General features: G+C 44.4%; 1 protein-coding gene across 2 annotated transcripts in view; it reads left to right on the forward strand.

Moving 5' to 3' along the window:
* Positions 1-769: 769 nt before the first annotated feature.
* The window catches only part of TBC1D8 (TBC1 domain family member 8), a 49,667-nt gene continuing 33,780 nt past the window's right edge, over positions 770-16,656 (forward strand). The window contains exons 1-2 of one of the 2 annotated variants that reach the window (XM_065829500.2): positions 770-1,007; positions 14,377-14,532. In XM_065829500.2, the coding sequence (XP_065685572.2) occupies positions 881-1,007; positions 14,377-14,532 (283 nt within the window). In that variant the 5' untranslated portion in view covers positions 770-880. The remainder of the gene's footprint in view (positions 1,008-14,376; positions 14,533-16,656) is intronic. The other variant, XM_065829501.2, reaches the window with a different exon arrangement.

Consider the following 16,656-nt stretch of genomic DNA (forward strand, 5'->3'; position numbering starts at 1 on the left):
AGTAACCATTTGTGCAGGTTCACAAACGATCCTACCGACAGCTCAACCACAAGCAGTGCTTGATTATTTCTTAAATGAGAAAAAAAAAAAACGTACATCCCTATAAAATTAAGATTCTGACTTTTCAGTTGAGGCATGAAGTTTCGAGCACCGGCATTCAAACATCTAAGTAAGTATAGCTGTGAGCTCAGGCTTTAGGCTGTGATCTAGAAGAAAACAGGAAAGCAGAGCTCCCCCCAACCCTCCCCGAAACCACGGCACCCTTTCCTTCCCGCCATCCCTGACGGCTCCCCGCGGCGGGGACCGTGGGACACGGGTGGGGGTGTCCACCTCTGGGGCACATCCCGAGTGTGCCAGCACGGGCTGGGGAGAACTGGGGGCCGGATCCCGACGCCACCCCTGTCAAAAAGCAGGTGACCCCGGCACCGGGCTGCTGCGCCCCAGGCTGCGCTGCCGGTGGGCTGGGATGCGCCAGGACCCAGGGGTGCCGCGGCCACCCCAATGTGTGGGGCTCGGGGCGTCACGGGACCCCCGAGAGGGAAAGCCGGGGACTCCCTTCCTATTCCTCCTTCCTCCGGCTGGAGTCGCCCCCACTTCCCCGTCACTGCCCGGCACCAGGGACTGCGCGGATGGCGGCGATACCGGATCACAAAGCCCCCGGCTCCGCGGGAAGGGCGGCCCGTCCCCCGGGCTCCGCCTTCGGCCCCTCCCCGGCGGCCGGGCCCGCACGGAGGGAGCCGGAGCCGGCGCCGCGCCGTGCAGTGCAGCCCGCGGGGGGCGATGTGACCCGGGCAGCCGGGGTGCGGGGCGGTGCGGTGCGGGGCAGGTGGACGGGCTGGGGAGACGGGAGGGGAGGAGAGAGACTCCGAGCCGGGAAAAGATGTGGCTGAAGCCCGAGGAGGTGCTGCTGAAAAACGCACTCAAGCTGTGGGTCACGCAGAAGAGCAGTGGCTACTTCATCCTGCAGCGGCGTCGGGGCCACGGAGACGGCGGCGGCCGCTTCACGGGTACCTGGTGGCGCGGGGGGAGCGGGGCGCCGGGCCGGGTGGCGGGTTCCCCCCTGCATCTGCTCTGTTCCCCGTGTCTTTGCTCTGCTCTGCTCCACGGGAACTTGGCCGCACCGGGGCACCCGGCGGTGGGGCGGGCTGCCGGAGGCGGGAGCGGCCTCTTTGTTCGGCCGGCGGCGGGGCCCCTCGCCGGGCCGGCTCGGCTTGGCACGGCTCGGCACGGCGCGGGGAATAACGCGGAACGGAGAGAGGGGCGGGGACGCGGAGCGGGCGAGGGGCGCCAGCGGCCCGGGGCATCGCGGCTTCCGCGCCACGGGCGGTGCGGAGGCTCCCCCCGAGTTGCCTCGGGAGCCGCTTCGTGCTTCTGTAGCCTGGAGCACCGCTGAAGCCACTTTTTATTTTTCCCCTTTTTCCTCTCCCGGTGTCTTGCTTAAGCGTGACTAAGGGCGAGCTCGGAGCCCGTGTGCCGTGGTGCGGAGCAGCCGCGCCGGTGCTGGCGGAGTTGGCTGGGGGAGCCGAACCGCCGGGGAGTCGGAGGCGGCCCTGCTGCAGCCCGCGGAAGCCGGAGCGGGGAGCGGGCGGAGGCCCCTGGGCTCGGGGATACCGGGGGGTTGCTCGGCTGTGTCCCTGTCCCCACCTCCCCAGACTGGCCGCGATCTGCGCTGGGGCCCGCCCCCCCATTAATATGATGGGAGTTAGATAAATACGTATAGGACTTGTGACTTATAGCCGATACATACGTGTGTGGGGGGGGTTGTTAGTTCAGTGTTGTGCAAAAGTGGGTTCTGACTTATTTTTGTATTAATTATCCTACGACTTGAGTGGCTGTCGATAGGGCATGTTACATCCATCTGGCACTCTAGGTACGCATAGTGAAGGATAAATATGAAGAACAAGGATCATGCTTTTCCCTCGCAACAGTATAGATCTGTGAATAATTCCAGTGAGAAAATTGCGTTAGGCTACGCTGATGTTGTAGAGTAACTGAGTAAGGAATTTGGGCCAAACTTTCAGTTCAAAGTCATCAGCAACGAACAGTGCTTTGGAGAAATAAATACAGTTTAATGTGTAATTCTTACTTAAAAGCAGATGAGGCTGGTTTGTACCTTTTAAAAAATGGGAGTTTTTGAAGGTGGTTTGTATTTTCAAAATCAGTATTTTCTAGGCAGTTTAAGAAGCTGTGTTACCAGGTTTGATATTTACTTTATTAAAACCTTTTGTTCCCGAACCATTGACCTTTGCCAGTCGATAATACCGCTTTCTGCATTTTTTTTTTTCTTTTTTTAATAAGAGCTTGTCCTAGCTGTGGAGTCATAAGGAAGCACAACGCTCAGTTGTGGCTTGGTAGATCCCGTGTTAGCAATGTATTACTAATGAAATGCTAGCTGTGATAAGGTTAATGGAAGTTTTGCCATCGAGTTAAACAACCGTCTACCCACATGTTTTCCCCTGCCCCCTGCATGGAAGTCACAGGCCACTCTTTTGTCATCGTAAGAACGACGTGGATTAATTTCCAGAGTTAAAAATAGCCGTTTACAGCTGCTTGATTTAGGTCCAGGACAATCATGAGGTTCAGATCCACAAATGTTAACTCCTCGTGCCTGAGCTTTCTGCCGCAAGCTTAAGCTGAACGAACTGCTTTTCTCTCTGGTTAAGTTTCAAGGTGAATCATTTTGCCGAATCTGCAGCACATGGGCTTGCATAAATCTGTTTTTGGCTGGCAAAGGAAAAGCGCTCCTCTCTCAGACAAAGTTTTCCAAGGGAACGATAAATTCTGACAGTCTTTTAAACCATTTGGAAATGTTTGTATTTAAAAGGGCTTAGAAGTTAGAGTCCTGTAACCAAAAAGCAAGTGTGGGGGAGCATTCAGCATAGCTGGAGTTAGATGTATTACGTTTTTTTTTTTTTCATAGTTTTTACTTGGGATGAGTGAAATGGAAAACTGTATGGAGAAACAGTTGGGCTTTGCTGTTAGCTCTGCTTTCGGTGCAAAGCTTACGTCCTGATTCCTGCTTTGCATGATGGTGGAGACACTCTATTAGTACCTGCCTTTTCCAAACTGACAGATACAAAGGGCAATTAAGCACTACCGTATTTCAGAGTATGGTCTCCCAAGCTGTAGAGCTGTAAGCAAGAAGATTTTATTTGTTTCACTGGGGAAGCAAAGCTTAAGAGAGAACAATATCCGTATCTGTTTTCTTTTCCCTTTAGAAACTTGAGCCCTGGCTAACAGCAGTTAAGTTTGATGGAAAGGTATAAGTTTCAAAGATGTGAAGATCCTGTACATGAAAGCAAGTGCCGTGATAAAAGGGAATCTCAGAGCTCCTCTGGTGAGGAGGAAGAGGCTACTTGTCCTCAGGCTGTGTTAGACCCACCTGGGATCAGGGGGACAAAGCCTCCAGACTAGATTTCATAAGCAAAGAGTGCAGGTGGGGCAGTGGACCACTCGGTGGGTGGACACTGCCGTTCTGCGTCTTAATACAACATGGTATTTGCACTGAACCTCTGTGAGGGTGTTTGTTTTATGGCTCTGTTCTCATATTTGCATGGGCTTTTTCCTTACAGAACACTTCTCTCTCCTGACCAGGGCATTTTGTCCATTATGTAAGCTAGTACAGCTGGAGGGTAAATTTCATGTGGATTTAATTCCTGAAGGCTGGACTGGGGAATATATCTCACACAAAAGCGCTTTTCTTCTGTATCTACGTTTCTTTCTTTGAGTACTGTGTTTCAGTCGGACTCTGTGCAGATGTTTGTAAGAGAGAGTCTATATTTACTACTGTTATTTAATTTTGATCCTGAGGCAGTTACTGAATGCACACGGGGCTTGCAAGCAGCAAAAAATGATGGAGGCTGTGTTTAACTCTTCATTACCTGACCAGTGTCATTCTGGTTTCTGTCTTCCTCAGGATACACTTTTCACTTAAATGTTTGACTTGCCACTCTACCTGGATCTCTACTTTAGAGTTCTGCTCGATCAGAGGCTTAAGAAGTAAATTGGTAATGTTTTAGTAATAATTTACAGAAACAGTTATAACTTTTTAACTAATAATTCATTTTTGAACTGATTTGAAGTTATAGATTTTTTAAAAAATATTTAGCTCATCAATTTCTGTTGGTTCTGCATTTCTTTTTGTTTGTTTGGTTGGTTGGTTGTTTTTTTTCTCCTAATTGGACATTGCCTTAGCTGTCCCTACAAAAACAACTTCTGATGTAGCCATGATTAACAGGCCAAAGTTGGCTGGAGTTGGTACTTGCTGATATCTTTGTTTCTGAGGTTACATATTAATGATAAGCTTGAGATGCCATCAGTAGTCAAAAACACAGTCAAATCCCTTATGGTGGGATAGTGCAATATAGTTTAGCCTGTAAGTGAATCACTACTTTCATTTTTATTAGGGGATGTTGAAAGCTTCATTCACCTTCCTGTTTGATTAGATTAGTTTTATGTATTTTGACAGCAAAACTGCTTATTTTGGGAGGTGTTGGGAGTGATTTCATCATGAGTGCTTGGACTGAGAGGAGCTTTTCCCTCTTCCCAGGCAGCTAGTTTTGCAGTTGCTGTTTACACAGTACTTCACATTGCATACTCTTAGTGTATTAAAACCCACTTAGGATTCCTTTAAATACTTGTGAATTTTTCCTTTTATAAATAAGGTTAAATAAAACTTTAAAATGAGCTCTTTGTTTCAAGCGACTTTTTGTCTTTACTTTCTGAGATACTGTGATTCTTTAATTTCTTGCTTGAGGTAGATCAATAAAAGATTATGTTTTGTTCGCGCTTTACCTGTGATTTAGTTATGATATTTCTCCGTACTATTCTTCCAGTCTCCATTTTCAGCTCAGGACACTTTCCAAACTGAACGTGGTCTTACATCATTTGCAACTCGCAGAGGATGAACATTTTGAAAAGACATTAATTTCTCCTTCAGCTCATATAGACCTTTACAGTTCACAATTTTATAGGATATTATAACTGGCAAAAAGATGCATCTTCTGTACATGAATCTGAACCTCATTATTCCTACAATAAAAATAAAGGTGGTAGGCAAGATAAATACGCTTCCTAGAGCTATATGCCAGCAACTGAAGTAAACTTCCATCTTAGGATCTTATTTTTTCTTTTAAATAAAATTCTTGCAGGGTGATAGCTTTTGAAGCGATCTATAGAGCACCTCTTGGTTGTGAATGGAGATCTGACTAGTTACATAAGAAGAGCTCCCTTACTTGTTTTCCCCTTGCCTGGATCTTATTTTTTTATCACATACAGAAAAATGGCTGTTAATAAACTCTGTGTCTCTCTTCTGGAAATTAAAAACCAAAAGATGTTTTGCTGTTCTTTGATGCTTTCCATCCAAACACTACTCTAATCATTGTAAATACATCGCCTTTTAGTAGCCCCGTGCATCTCCCAAGGTCTGGGTAAATAATTTCGTGATAGAGAATATTTCAGAGAGAGACAGTGAGGGGACCACAGAGGTTGAGGGTTCCTGGGATTCGGCTGAGGAATTGATCTAGATTGCCCCTATTGATTACATTTTAGCAGCAGAGGGTCAAAAATATGGTGAAGACTTGTATTTTTAGTAGAGAATGCAAATGGGTATTCTCATAAACTTTCTTACCTTTTGGATGAGTGAAAGGCAAAATGAGCAGCATGTTAAAAGATCTGTCCCAATATAGTTTTCAAAACAGTTTACCTTTTAGTCTTAAAATATGTCAAAGATACCAGAACAAGTTATTGATAGATGGAGACTCAATCTGAACTCTAATTAAAAAACAAAGTGAAACAAAATCCCCCCAAACAAACACACACCCTCCAAAACGCCCCTCCCCCAAAAAAACAAATGAAAACAGACAAAAACAAACAAAACAAGTCAAACCCAGCAAACAACAAAACCAACCAACCACCACTGCTTTTATTTTAAAGGGAGCGCATGAGGAGAGGAAGACGCCACAATAATGAAGTTAATAAAGGATATTGGTGGTGCTCACTGTCGGTATTCATGGTTTGTTTGTTTGTGTTTTTTAAGGCAGAGCTCTCTCTGAAGCTTTGCAGAAGGGGAGGTGGAAATCTAAATACTTTACTGAAAGCTTGGACTCTGGTCAAAATGTTATCTAGCCTTGCCCATAGCTGGAATTCAGATCTGCAGGTTTTATCCTCTATTATTTTTTTCCTCCTTATTTTGCTGTAACATTTTTTAAGGAGAATGCATGCTTCTGAGCTCTTTCCCGAGAGGGTGGCTTCTCCGTTAGAGCGTTTGCCCGGGAGGCAGGAGCTGGAAGGAGGGTTAGGAGTTAGGCTTCTACCAGCAAGGCCGGGCACCCCCAATTCCTGACCCCCAAGCGTCTGACTGAGCTGTGGGTGCTGCTCTGTCTCCCTCCGGCTGGGGTGGGTTTCTTCCTTCTAAGGCACAGCAGTGCTGAGATGGGTAAGGTGAAACACAGGTGCTGGTGTTGAAATGCTAATGTTGTGTTAAATACTGATATTAAAGGTGATGATGTGCCTGTGAATGGAGAAGGGGGTCTGGGTTGTGTCTGCTCAGAGACTGACCACCAGCCTGCACAACACTAATCCAGTGAATAGCTACGATGGGTTTTTAGTTTCATGTTGTGGAGGCCAAACACCACAGAAAAAGGCAGGAAAACCAGAGAATGGTTTGGGATGGAAGGGACCTTCAAAGATCATCTAGTTCCAGCCCCTTACCATGGGCAGGGACATTTTCACTAGACCTGGTTGCTCAAAGCCCCATCCAGCCTGACCTTGAACACTTCCAGGGATGGGGCATTCATGTTTGGGCAGCCTGGTCCAGTATCTCGCCACTTGCATTGTAAAAAACATCTTCCTTAGAAAATAATGGCATGTGTTGGTGGTGGCAGAGTGTGAGTAATGCTAGAATGATGTCTTCAGTGTTACGTACAGCACTCACCAAAACAGAGGCAGACTTTTTTATTTTTTAGTCTCCCAAGTAGTGTCCCATGTCTGGGTAATTCGCTGCTGCAGCAGCAGCTTGTGTGTCCCACCTTCTCACCCGTCTTCAGGTGGAAAACAGCTTCAGGTATTTTCACTTGTAACGTGAGAATTGAAGAATTTGGCTCTGCAGCTATAAAAATAGGCTTGGCATGACTCGGGCCGGTGGCAGAGGACTTGAGATAAGCAGCTGTGAGAGTCCTGTCAGGCTGAGTGCCTGCCTAGGGAAACGGCCTGCGGGGAAGTGGGGCTGAGGAGAAGTAACCAGTGCCCCGGGGCTGCCGTGACGTTTCCACCATTTTGGGAGAGCGGGTGTACGGCTCGACTCGCTTCTGTTTCCGCAGTGTGGCCTTTCCCTCCCAATGCTGTGATCTGGTGCTGGAGCAAGATCTCGGCATCGCGCCCAGGGAAATGGGAGTCACAGGGACCACGGGACGCCATAGAATGCCCAGACTACCCTTCTTTCTCTATTGCAGCCTCCCCAGAGTGCTGGGACTGAGGACTAATTTTGTTTCAATTAGTTTCTATGTGCCAGATTGGAAAACAAATAAACAAACACACAACAAAACCACAAACAAACAAAAACCCCAAAACACAAAACAACCCCCCCAAAAATAAAAAAAAAAGCCACCACAACAGCAAAAACCCCAAACAAAACAAAACCCCAACAAATCCCAGTTTACCTAGTGGCAGTGTTTGATCTGGCAGAGCCCATGTTGGCACTAGTGTAGAGGCTTGAATGTTGGTATTTCCACGGGTGAATAAATGCTTGGAGCGTTAGGTCTTTACGCTGAAATATAATGTTGTCTGTGCTTATCTTCAAGTGTGGTGAGCCCTTATCGTTAGAAAGGAAACACAGCCTTCCTACAGCCCTTAGAGGAGGAGTCCTTCATCCTTTTTCTTATGTACTTTTCCAGATAAGATCTGCAACTTATTTTTTGGTGGGGAAAGCCTAATAAGAAATACTTTATCAGAGGTGCTATATCGTATCAAAACCTGCTTGTAGAATTTTGCAGAATTCAGCAAAGACAGTGTGGCTGGTGTAAAGCCAAGACACTGAGCCACTGTTGTTAGTGGCCTTGCATAACCAATGGGGCTCTTACCCAGCAAAAGCCTGGATTTTAGGGAGGCCTGAGTGAAAGTAACAACCTGAGTTTTGAACTTTTAGAGGAACCGAATCAAGATGATATGAAAGACCTAGAAATGTTCCCAAACATTTATGCTGGGGGTTACCACTGGCTAGCAGCACCTTCATACTTGCCATCCTGGGCTGTGTCCTACCTTGGTGCAGCTCAGAAGCCCCCACCTGAGCTCATAACACCCAGTGCTTGCGGTGCTCTCCTGCTGGGCTTTGAGGGGTGAGGATGAAGACGGAACTAAGGTGGTCCTCAGCACATCTGAGCTCCGGATATCACCTTGGGTTAAGGTCACCAACTAGGTGCTCCTAGGTGGTGAGATGGTTGAGACCGTGTGGGATCCAGCTTCGTAACTGCCCCATCTCTCTCTCAGCGGGTATATTGGTCCTATGGAAAACTTCGGAGATGCTGCACAGAGCCAGGCGAGTGACCTGTGCTATCTAGAGTGCCCTTTTGGCAGGTTGAGGTTGTCTGGGTTGATGTGAAAACCACCTTTCTCCTGCAGCTGGAGCAGAGGGATGGTGAGGGTCTGGGAAGCGGGGACATCCACAAGCCCCTCCCTGTGTCCTACTGCCTGGTGGTGGGCTACTGGTTCAGCCAGATGCTCGCCTCCTCTAGCAGGGCTAATTACTGCCACCATGGCTATTGTGAGATTCTAATTGTTTGCGAATCATTGCTAGATGGAGGAGACTACATGAAGAAGCGTAATTAGGTTTCAGGATTTGGAGTGCTTCTCTGCCTCAAAGAGCTGAGATTATGCTTTATTTAAGCGGTTAGTTCAATTTCATTGTCCTAAAGGAAAGCCACTTTATTTTTATGGTCATCTGAATTGTTTAATTTGCTCTTTTCTCCCAATTCACGTGCCTGAACAGCTTAGAGTGCCTCTTGCAGCTATTGACTGCATCCTCTGGGAAAGACCCTGTACTCTTAGCTCCTTCCACTTCTCGGGAAGAGCTTTCTCCCGATTTCAGGTAAAGTGTTCTCTTGGCAGATTCCTGCTTTTGCTTCCTGGGCTTGTTTTTCTTTCAGCGCCCAGCTTTCTGATGGAGGGGGAACATTGAGCTTCTGAGAATTAATCTGGAGGCATGCTTTACGTTTTGTGGCTTCATACTGGAGTGGGAGCCTGCCAGGATGCTGGGCTGTGGCTGTAGTCACAAATCCCTCCATTTGGTGGCTTTGTCTTACAAAAATAACCTAGCCTGATTGAAAAAAATAAAAAATAAGGGTCTGAGTATTTAAAGCAGGGCTTTGGCACAATCCAGGTAAGCGTAGATGGCCTGCGGCTGAGAGCAGTTTCAGCTTTGGAGTTGATGAGCATCTTGGCAGATTTGTTTGAGTTTAGGTACTGTGGTGGTGGTCCTCTGTCTGTTTTCTCCGAAAGACTCGATTTGGCAGATGTTCTAGAAGCACACCTTGTTCTCCAGATGTGCTGGTCTTGAGTGCAATGGGAACCTCAAGTGTTTTTCTTCCAAGTAGACCAAGGAGAAGTAGAAAAGCAGTGTTCTCTCTCCTTCAAACTTCCGCGGAGGTCGGTTTGTTTGTGCAGTGGCTAAAGCTGTTCCCCAGGATGCTGGAGGCACAGGCTGGACTCTTGCCCTCTGTGTGACCCCTTTGGTTTTGGGAGAGGGGGTATAAGCGCTTGATTTGGGAGGTTCAGTGCTGTGGCACGCGGGTGGGAAGAGGTGCCTCCTTGTTCCTCGTATCTGACCTGCCGTTCCCCAGCTTTTAAAAGCGCCGTCAGAACTTCTGACCAACTAATTGCAGATGCCACATGTTATTGCTTATTTGAACTAGACTGACCTTTACTTCCCGCTTTGTGTTAAATTTATGAGTGTGCGTTAAACAAAGGATCCCAGCTGTGGGGACCAGATGTCTTATTTAAAAACAAAGTAAAACTATAAGGGTAATATTGCTCAGTATTGTGGTACTGCAGGCTTCCTTGTCACTTAGCCTCAGATTTAACTCCCTCTCTTTTCTTTTTCTACATTTTCCCTCCCCCCCCCCAAAAAAAAAAAAAAACAAACTGCCGAAGTGACCCCCCCAATTCATGGGAAGGCATTTGAGTAGTTCTGAAATTTAAAATATGACAGAGGTGAGCAGAAACCATCTTGCTCTATGTAGAGGGTTCCTTAATTCATGTGCTGTTGGGCCGGGCATAATTATTAGTGCCTTGGACTGTCTCTTGAGCATTGTCCTAAAGGATGGAAATAATAGATAGTTTTTCAGTTCTAGTTTTTAGTTTGGGTTCAGGTTTAATCACCCTCTGCCCAGCATCTCAGTAGTTTAAAAGAATTTTTGGAATACCATGTAAGTAATTAACACTGATCTGGGAAGGGAGCTTGCATTCTTTAGTTTGAAAGATATGGTATGTTTAGTAAAAATTGGTGTTATATTAACTTTCTGTAAACATGTTCCTTTTTCTAGATTAGTTGTGAGCATGACACAGGATAACATGTAATGGGATCTTTTATCTTTCTGGAAGCATGTAAGGAACCATATGTTTAAAGATGAAGAGCACTGCACTTGTGATAGTTCATTTGAGAACCTGATTATTGTAAAATATCCTTGGCTAATTTTTTTTTTTTTTTCCGTGAAGAAATGCTCAACAATTTCATTGTGCATGATGTCCTATTTGTGTCTCATTTGGTTACAGATTGATCTCTGTGAAAGGGAGACACTCCCACCTCTTGCAGAATTTCAGGTGTTTCCTTGCTAATTTTTATAGTTCAGATTATTTGTGGTATTATATCCATAATATGCATGTACATTTGATAAAAATGGGTTTGCAGTTAGAAGTACAACACTCTTGATTTACTTGGACATATTTCAATTTCCAGTATTGAAGCAATAAAATAGGCACAGAAATAGATATGTTTCAAAAATAGCAATGAAATAGATACCAGGTAAGGTGTGGGATTTGCAGTGAGTTTTCCAGTTTTGTTTTCTAGACTCAATTCTGAAATAACATGGATAAGTGTTCCCTCTACCTGAAATCCACCTTACAGCTGAAGTAATCAGGTTTATTGAAGAGAAGCATATAATTTCAGTATAAGTGTGTCCTTTTCCACCTCTTTGGTATTTGTGAGAAGTATACCTTACACCTGAAGCTTGTGTGTGAATTTTATCTTGGGAGCATTCTTTCTGCATGAAAAAAACCCTCTACCTTTTGAGGAACCTGCGAAGGCTTCGCAAACCTACATTTCCATCTCTCCTTAGTGTAGTTAGTGTGCAGTTTACTGCTTCCCTGAAATAGTTCTGCATCTTGGGAGGTCAAAAAGCGGATGAGAAGTTGGTGGAGTAGCTTGTTAAAGGGAAAGCGGTACTCTGGATTTTAAGTTCCTCCCAAAAATCTTGTCCCATATAGACTAAAAAGAGAAAAAATGATGGGTATTTTGGGAACGAAACCAGTGTAGCAATTCTTCTTTTTCTGTTTCTGTTTTCTTTTAATTTTTGACTGTTCTGTGGGTATAAATGGTTTCGCAGTTACCCGTGATACAGAAGAGGTCTGCTGCATCCTACCTGAAGGCATGTTAATGCATCAACATGTGAGCCAGAGATCTTCTATATAATTTATATGTACCTGTGAGCCAGAGATCCTTTTATGAGCAGATCCCGTTTTATAAGAGACTTTTCCATGGAACAAGCTGTCAGGACATTTTTTTAGAAAGGCACTCGCTTGCCAGCTAGGTGTTTTTCAAAACATGTTTCAGAATCAGTGTACAGTGTAGTTTCTTGTTTGTTTGTTCAGGGATTTTTAGGTGGTTTATTTTTTGATGCTGCAGTGAGAAGTGTACGCTTTTTTCCTTTTCTTTCAGTCTTAGTTCTGGCTCCTCTTAGTTGTCCTTAGTTAATATTTTAGCTGTGGGCAGTTTAGGCAAGGGAGGTAATTAACTGGCAAAGTTGAAGGAGGAATCTTTTTTTTTTTTTTAATACTTTGTAAGCAAAATGGAAATTGTAAGCAGAAGTAAACAGTGAGAAGAGGAATTGTGTTTTCTGGTCAGTTATTCAGGAACAGAAAAAGGACTTAATTTTGCACAAGCTAAGAAGTAAAACAAAATTTTGCAGCTACTTCTTTGCTTTCATGCAGTTTTTCTTGATTTCTGAAAAAGAAACATTGCACAAATGGGATGTTCACTAAATGTTCTCTTGGGATTTTGGTAGCACTTACTGTTAGTCGACTTTCTTCCATGACTTTAGTGAAATGAACAAGAAATTTTTCTCCTAGATCTATCATCTGGTGGAAGTATGAGGGCACTTCATAACTTTGTTCTGTTTCTTTCTTGGAATGTCCCAAGTCTGTTGAAATTTGAAAGTTAAACCCTATTTTTACTCTCTGCATCATTTGATGCTACCTTACTGGCTTTAACCCAGCACACTGAAGTTGGCGCTCTGCTTTCTGTGAACACGGATGGTTTGCTATCTTCTATACTTGGATGAGGTTTTTTGTCTTTTTCTTGCAGTTACAGGAGTGCATTTAGCATTTTCTGATGTTATATGTATTACTGGTCTCCAAATTCAGTTCCCTTTTTTAAATAGATGGGTGTGATATCTTGACGTAGGCAAACTGGTGCAGAATTATCTCTCACCCTGTATTTTTAAAACATACTGTTTTCAGCTTCTGCTTGGCTTTGAAAGCATCGTCAATGGTGTGTGTGAATGGAAGGAGGAAGTAGTTGATGCAATTTTCTTTGCTCTTGGAAGGTTTTTGATGCTGTTCCATGTGAACTTCTTATACCTCCTAGACCAGAAGGTGGTTGCGCTGCTGCTTTGTTGTGCCATACTCAAATTAATTAGCTGTGGTTTGTTGTCCACGTGAGAAGGCATTTCAGATGAGGACTTTATAGGTCTCATTTCATTGTTTCCATTAATCACTTAGATAATGGTCTGGAGAACACAATTATAAGAACTGCACATAATGCCAAGGGCTGGCAAAGACTTTGGAGGCTGAGAATAGCTCCTTTTATGTTGGATTAATGGCGAAGGAACAAAAATACAGCTATACATATGGCATTTAGGCTGGAAAAATTAAAGGTGCAAAGAGAAAACGTAGTATTGTGGAAAACTTCCTAGAGGATCCAGTGGCTTAAGCACATGTGGTAAAGCCACTCCTTGCTGTTTGTCGTCCCTCTCCATAGAGGTTGTGTCTCTGCAGGATATACAGTATAGGGGAATTGCATATAGAGTTGCTCCTGTATTGCTCTTTGTAGGTGCCATAAGCCAGTTCTGAGTTACTTGAATAAGCCAGCTTGCAAATCATGACATTTGAATAACTTTTTGATGCATAGTTTGGTTCTGCAGGAAAGGCCAGCAACTCCAGCTGACCTCCAGACTGAAATGTCTTTTGGGGGGACAGCAGTTGCCTCAGCTCTCAAAAACTGAGTTTGCCTGTGTTTATGTCAAGTGCTCAATTTACAGTGGGATACTGCTGCACACTCTTTTGGATACTTTGGTGTGTACGCAAGATACAGGAGGTGATTTTCTAGTCTTCTTACAGCTGGTACCTTACCGGTGGTGAGCATCATGTCCATTTTGGAGTGTCACACTTAAAAATAAGCTGGAGAGATTGCAATTTAACCTCAAGAATAATGAGCTGTTTGAAAAATATGACCCATAAGGATGAGATGAGGCACTTGGGCTTTCTTTAGAAAAAGAGAATTCATTTAAGGGTGGGCAAATATGATGTTACTTTTTCAGTATGTCAAGCATTAACATAAGAAGTGCTTGTGGTAAATTACTCTCTGTGTTTTGGGGAGCAGAATTAATTTCCAGCTAGAGAGTTTAAGATTGTGGTGGTTGGCTTGTTTGGTTGCTGGCGTTTGTTTGTTTTTCCTCTGAAAGAATACTTAGTGAAAATAGTGGAACAGGCTAACCAGGGAGGTTGTTGCATCTTGGTTGTGACAGGTTTTGAAGAACAGGTTAGACAAATACCGCATAGGCATAGGTGTATTTATCCAGCTTCAGAGCAGGGCTGGAACGGTTACTTCTTAGGGTGCCCTCAGGTCTCTCCACTTCAATTCTGTGTTTATATATGTATATATGAGGCAAAACTGGAAATGCAAAGAACTCGATATGTTTTTGATCTTCTAATCTAGTTTGCCTTTCACATTTTGAGCATTTGTACATCGCAGCGTGAAACAGGGAGAGAATTGCTATTGTTTTTGTTATATTCTGAATTGTAATTTTACGGCTTTAGATGTGAAAAGACTTGCAGGCTACAGAAGTAAAAGTTGGCACTAATTCTCTTTCCCCTCGCTTTTGTTTGCAGGCCGCTTGGTTGGTGCCCTGGATGCTGTGTTAGACTCTAATGCACGTGTCGCTCCGTTTCGAATTTTACTCCAAGTCCCAGGCTCACAGGTTTACTCTGCCATTGCATGTGGTGAGTTATTGAACGGATCTGAAGTTTACTGGGCCATAGCTATTGGTGAGTCACAGACGGAAACCCCAAACCGGTTCTGAGCATGGTCAGTGTCAGCATGTCCAAGAAGCTCAAGGTAACCCCAGCTAGTAGTGTGTGCTGGAAAGCTGTTGCCTATAACTTGTTTAACAACCAAATTAACCCCTGGTTAAAATCCCAGATAGAAATTATGAGAAGATGTTAACAAGGAACATTAAGTTTCCATAGAAAGCTTGTTTGGCTGAGGGTGTTTTGCATTAATTTTCTCTCTCTTGCAAAGTGTTATGGTTCTGTTCATATGCATAACTTTTCTTACAGTAGTTATGGCAAGAAGCTACTTAGTCTAGGCTTTCACCAGTCTAGTCTTTCAGTTGCTTACTATGAAATGTCTTACCACACTTGATTATAATGGAATGTAACTGGAAAAATCAGAAGATGCTACGTGATTTAGGAGATAAATAAAGTTGTTGAGGGGGAACGTCTCATTGTCTGGTCTGTTGTGCACTAATCCCTCTTGCAGTGTCTCTGCAACCTTGAAAGGTTGAGGTCATCCTCAGGACAGTGGTATTGATGTGAATTGCAGCCTGGCCATGGCACACTAAGGGACATCGCTTGTTCCATTCATCCTGCTCTTTCTTGACCAGTCTGCAGGGCTGTTCTTATCCGTTCTGCTTCAGTCTGCAAAATCCTAGCATTGAAATCGTAATAATGTTCTAACTTTCAGTCAGCCCTGAAGTGGTGAAGTGGTGAGGCAGTTGAACTAAATGATCATTGTAGGTCCCTTCCAACTGGACTTCTATTATTGTATTGTATTGTATTCTGTTCTGTTCTGTTCTAATTCCCATTCCTGTTCCCATTCCTGTTCCTATTGCCATTCCTATTCCCATTCCTATTCCATTCTATGCTACTCCGTTCCATTCTCATATGGATCAAGCCATGAAATAGTTAGCTCATGTAAGTTTTTACATGTTGCTGGTGTTCGACACAGTAGTCCTTTAAATAGCAGGGGCAATCTGTATATTCACCCCCTTCCTCTGTACAGGCTCATTCATTTCTCCCTTGTTCAGCAGAGACCCCTCTGCATGTTCCCCTGTTAATACTGTGAATGTTTCCCTGTGCCAGATGTTTGTGAAGAAGCTTACGTAAAGTCCATTTGTGCTATTTTTGTTGTGGCTAGGTTTTCTTTGTTTTGCAATTGCTCTATGCTTTATATCCCTACCCTCCTCCTTTTTACATTTAAATAATGCCATCTCATGGAGAAATTTAAAAGCTTCGTGCTGTTACAGGCCTCTGGAAAAGTAAGTTCAGTGTTGCTGTCATGGGCTTCTTGATCATTTCAATATGTGTTATATTCCTTTCCGGGGCTGATCCTTGCCCTATCCACACTCTTACTGCTTGCAGGTGTTTTTTTTTAATATCAAAGGAGCTACAAATCACTACAAAAAAACTTACCTGGTAGCAGTGATTAAAGATTTTCCTGAGATAAACTGATGCGATTAATGTTTTCTAAAATTTTCTTTGGGTCTTCTGAATGGATGCTCAGCCCTGAGAAAACGAAATTTATTCTAACAGAGTGGAAAGCAGAGGGCTCTGCTTTGTATGCTGTGTGGGTAGGACATAAACCCTCTCCAGAGCTGCACAGAAATGGAGAACCATGGTAGCAGAAGTTGCTTCTGAATAGTATCTCTGCTGTGAAACCCTGACGTGAGAGTCCAGGGGAGAGATCTGGCACTGGCAATAGGAGTAGAGGAGCATAGTGTCATAGAATCACAGGAATGTTTGGGTTGGAAGGGACCTTCAAAGGCCATTTAGTCCAACCCCCCTGCCATGAGCAGGAACATCTGCAACTAGATCAGGTTGCTCAGAGCCCTGTCCAGCCTGGCCTGGAATGTCTCCAGGGATGGGACAAAGGACTTGTCCTGTGCAGAAGTGGCCATTGCTGCTCGCCCAGCTCTGCACTAACATGATGTTAAGAGCTTTGCTACTGGATTTGGAAGGAACAGTGAGTCATATTAAGGTTCCTGCTGTATATCAACGACAAGGAGTAGCTCCAGGAGCTCCTTCCAGTCTCCTGGTGTAACTTCATTAGGGGTAGCCATCATGTCATTAGGCAATTAATTAAAATTACATTTTTAATTGTATGTTGGCAGT

The sequence above is a fragment of the Patagioenas fasciata genome, chromosome 1 (assembly GCF_037038585.1).
Source record: "Patagioenas fasciata isolate bPatFas1 chromosome 1, bPatFas1.hap1, whole genome shotgun sequence".
Lineage (NCBI taxonomy): Eukaryota > Metazoa > Chordata > Aves > Columbiformes > Columbidae > Patagioenas > Patagioenas fasciata.